Genomic DNA, 4,853 nt, shown 5'->3' on the forward strand with positions numbered 1-4,853 from the left:
TTCTATAAAATGATACGCATTTTTAGCATCAATTCATTATGATAAAAGTACTTTATAATAATTACTGAAATCAACTCTTCATTGGCGTTCTTCCCAAACCAAAAAAAGGGAAATCTAGTATTATTTATTGTAAAACTAATACTTTTGATTAATACATCCATGAAGTTGAACAAGAAAAAGAATGAAGTTGCTACTCTTATATTAATAAATCATACTCATATTAGTGTAAAGCATGTCAGCGCTATTAGCAGCGCCCTCTGCCAATTTGCTCTTTCTTCTTTGCCATACATAAGTCCACGCTAAGAGCAAAATGAGCTGAGCCAAAAGGAATAGAGAACACGCAATGATCAGGCCTATGATATTCACACAGCTTGACTCGTCTTCCACTGACTGGGAATCTGGTAAAAAAATATTAATAAAGTTAGCAAAAATTATATTTATGAAAGAAGAATCTAAAAATAAAATCTAATTGTCTTAACAATATTTAGCTTAAATATAGGCTTTTCAACCTTAAAGTATCGGCTGGCTGTTTGTTGTTAAGTGCAAAGTTACATAATGTTCTATTGGCGCTAGGAAGAATCGAACCATAGTTTTTGGCATCATAAGCCCTTAAGTTGACCGCTGAGCTCGTAGAGAACTTTAAAATGTCACTAAATGCTCAATATACTTTACATGAAACATCTTAGAATCACGTTTAATTTGAATTTTAAAATATTGACTAAAGATATGATACTTTCAAACCACTTCCTGCAGGTTGTGTTGCGATAAAGCTGAATTCCCGTCATATGACAGGAAATAATGATTAATTTTTCTTCTTGAAATTGTATCTAAATAAATGTTTTATGAACATGTTTTCTAAAAATTATCTATAATCTAGTAACAATATATGTATGGAGAATGACTATACTATTTCAAGTATTTCACGAAAATAACATTTTTTATGTATATTTGGCCATCTCCTTTAACTATTACTTTATTATCATTTTGACTTCTGTATATTTTTAAGTTATGTTCAAATGTTCTTTTTGGTAAATCCTTATAAATTGAAACATGCAATAAAATGGATTTTCAAAGACATATTCCTACTTGGTCAACTGTACGGCCCTACAAATTATTAATTGTGATGGTAAAGGCAGTGAATTTTATTACGAATTTCGGGCTCTTCTCTTTGGACTGGTTTTGGCTTTGTTAGCCTGCTGAGCTGAAGAAGCGTGCTTTCATTTGGGCATTTTCAAAATTGAAATGTGCTGCGGGTAAAACATGCGGGATATTATAGAATTGCAGCCGAGGGTTCCGAATGGACAAAATTTGGTGATGTTGCATCAATGTGTCAGGAATTACTGTAGAACATGTAAAAATGTCAAGACATTAAAATCATCGCAGGCCTGTGTTATCAGTAGGGAAGAGGACAATTTTCCTCAGAAGGACAGATGTGTATGCAATCACATGGAAATCGTATGGTCATCCAAAGGCAACAATATGTAGCCTGTTTGCTCAGTTATATATAGTGGATTCAGGTGCAATATGTAGCATGTTCCTGTGAAAGGAAATTTTATATTTCTTTTGTGTATTGCCAGTTTTATACGGAATAGTTTTTATTTTCAGTGGTTTCCCGTCATTTTTGACAGACTTTTTATGCTAGTATAGATATATATATCTACTATATAAAGACGAAAAGCGGTCCGTCTGTCACGCTGATATCTCGGCCGTTGTGGTACCGATCGACACGCAACTTGTGCGAAACGACGGCGCTCTCTGCCGCAACAAGCTAGTTTGTCTTTTTAAAATTCTTTCAGCCATATATATATGGATGATATAACGGATGATGCGTCACTTTGAGCGTGTAAATGGATTTGAGGGTAGGTTTATAGAGATCGTGATGAGTAATAAAATCGAATTGGGTATACGCGCGCCCTGCACTTGGTATTGCTAGCGTACAAAAGTCATTGGCTGAAATTCCCCATTACTTTTGTTTGTTGTCAAGGAGTACACTGAATCCGAAAATGATATCCATTTTCTCCATAACGTAACAAAAAATATAATAAAAATGTTTATTGTGGTAAATGAAATAATAATTTGATCTAAGTAAGAGTTTTTTTCTTCCCGATTTGTAAAAAATCCTTACGTGACAGAAAAAAAATGAATATTACTTTCGAAATCTGCGTAGATGAATTATGGAAAATCCATTATTAAAACCAAAACAACTTTTATGAAGTTTAAATTTGCAGGCCTGTGTAATTGGTATCTTCAGTCTGTTTCAGCAAAGGCTTTTTCGTAATAATTCCCAAGTATTGAGTTGCGCTAATTTTTGACTTATTTTTCACGGGAGTCTTCCCGACTTTCTTATTCGGATCTTGCCTAGCTTGACGTCATAATGATGTGGATGATGTGGTGTCACACACATAACGCCATGTCTGATCTGATCCTGGGAACTTCCTCCTTTCAGGCTTTTATATAGCAGAAAAAGTGCCAAAATCTAGGAGCTATTTACGCCTATGTTAGCGATTAAATTCAACTAAAATGGAAATGGTCAATTAAAAGAGGACGTGTTATAGGAGAAAAAGTAGAATTGGACTCGTGTAACTCACGAAATTCGGAGAAATCGAGCGTGACCGACTGACACTTGGCTTTTATATATATATATATTGATGATTACAGTGCAATGCACATTCTAACTTGTGATGGCCCTGCTACCCAGGTGTCGTATGATTCGTTCTGTCTTTCTCAGCTGGCCTGATGAGCTCTGGTATTGGGCGAAAGACCTTTTCAGCTCTATATATAGTATGGTTGACATATTGTTAAATACATTCAGATGATTCTTCTTTCCTTCCACAATTAGGTTCTTAGAACTAATAATATTGTTAGACAGAAACTGAACGGACTGAAGTTTTGACTTCGGAGTTATTCCTGATGTTTAGTGTTTGTACTTTCGTTGTTAACCACAAAAAACTATTAATGTAAACACTTGAATGATATCCTGTCTTATATTCTTAGAGAAACATATTAACGTGCACTGAAGATGTTGTTTTACCTTTATAATCTTTCTTCTTTTGTTATATTGTTAGAGAACCATTATACCTAGTACTGAAGACGTTGTTTTACGTTTAATCTATCTTCTATTGTTATATTGTTAGAGAACCATTATAACTAGTACTGAAGATGTTCTTTTACGTTTATAACGTTTCTTCTTTTGTTATATTCTTAGAGAACCTAATACCCAGTAGTAAAGTTATAACTCACTTGCATCATTTTGTCTTTCGTATGACGTTTCATCAAAATCAGAAAGTTTTCTTTCGCTTCTCTCGAACCCAAATTTATCTGTGACTTGTATGGACTGGACAACTAACAGTTCATTCTGTTCTGCTAATTCGCGTCTCCGTCTCCCTAAAGAATCATGGCTACGGAGCTCTCCATCAAAATACTTTGATGTACATTTAGCCTGTTGGTAGATTATATATACATGATTCAGTTAACCATCTAATAACCATCAAAACTGTAACACATTTTTCTAAACTATTTACGCCTAAAATTGCTTGTGGGTTTATGACTTTTTTTTAGGTTACGAAAGCCCTAATAACATGGCAGTCATACAAAAATTATAGAAAAAATACCCTCAGTACTGCATACTGTTGGGGTTTCCTATGTATTTTAGATATTAAGTGACGTCACCAAATTTTTGGTCAATTCTTTACTGGGGGTGTTTTGAAAAGAAAAAAATAATCTCACTACGATGCTATTTGAGGACCCCACCGGTAACGTATGAATGTCATATAAACAAGTCGATAGTGCGCTGTTATGAGCCAAACATTCTGTCAACAACATTGTCATTCAATTGTACAATTGAACGAAATTTAACAACTCGAAAATATGCTGAGAGTTATGATAAATTAGCAAGCAATGTAAGGTGTTGGGCACAGCAGCCACGTGAGTTGTAAGGAAAAAAGTAACCGTTAGTTTGAAGTTTTGAAATAGCTATTTGTGAAATAATACTGTTACGTCTGTGTTCGTTTGTTAATTTTCCGTAGAAAATTCTTTCCGACAAACTTCAGCGATACAAGTCCTTTCTTAATAAAACTACTTTATTCTTTCTCAACTCAACTTTGCAATACACTTAATTTCCACAGTCACTTTAACTTCACAAAACGCTATAATTCACAACGATTCACGCACTTTACTTACTACCGCGCTTGACTCAGTTGTCCGTCTCTGTCTGTCTGCAATTCTATTCTCTGATTAATTAATTTCACTTTATCTGACGCACTTATATACCAGAACAGAGGGCGCGTAGAAAAGACCAGAGTTTCCACGAACAGACATGATCCTTCTAGAATATCATGACGTGTTGCTAGAGTCACGTGACTTCCGCTGTGGTAACAATACATTTATTGTGCCTTAAACGTTGTACGGGATCATGTCTCTCTGTTAAAGACGAAACGTTGTACAGAAATAAATCTAGTATCCCACAGAGAGCTGTTTCAAAACTTCATATTGTTCGTAGGTTAAGTGTAAGCCTCTTAAAAAGCAAGTAATGATTATTAATTTGTTCCCTTTATCTATGTTTAGTCTTAGTTCTCAACTATCATACGTGTAATTTCGCTTACTATCGCCAGATGGCGGGTCTTCACTAGAAGAGTTTTTTTGTTTGTAATTAAACACAAAGCTACACAATAAGCTACCTGTGCTCTCCTCACCACGGGTATCGAAACTCGGTTTCTAGCGTTGTAAGTCCGCAGACATACCGCTGTGCCACTGGGGGCTCATCAGAAGAGAAGCATATTAGCAAATAATATTTTAGGTAACTTCAGTATTTCTTATGTATTTCAGGATTCAAAACAATTTCTTTAATAAAGATG

General features: G+C 34.8%; 1 protein-coding gene across 1 annotated transcript in view; it reads right to left on the reverse strand.

The window, feature by feature from the left end:
- Nucleotides 1–201: 201 nt before the first annotated feature.
- Nucleotides 202–4,853, reverse strand: part of LOC111087469 — a 19,113-nt gene continuing 14,461 nt past the window's right edge. The window contains exons 10-11 of the mRNA XM_022394201.1: nt 3,241–3,439; nt 202–398 (exon numbers count right to left, since the gene is read on the reverse strand). Of these exons, the coding sequence (XP_022249909.1) occupies nt 202–398; nt 3,241–3,439 (396 nt within the window). The remainder of the gene's footprint in view (nt 399–3,240; nt 3,440–4,853) is intronic.

This window comes from Limulus polyphemus, unplaced genomic scaffold, assembly GCF_000517525.1.
Source record: "Limulus polyphemus unplaced genomic scaffold, Limulus_polyphemus-2.1.2 Scaffold2194, whole genome shotgun sequence".
Lineage (NCBI taxonomy): Eukaryota > Metazoa > Arthropoda > Merostomata > Xiphosura > Limulidae > Limulus > Limulus polyphemus.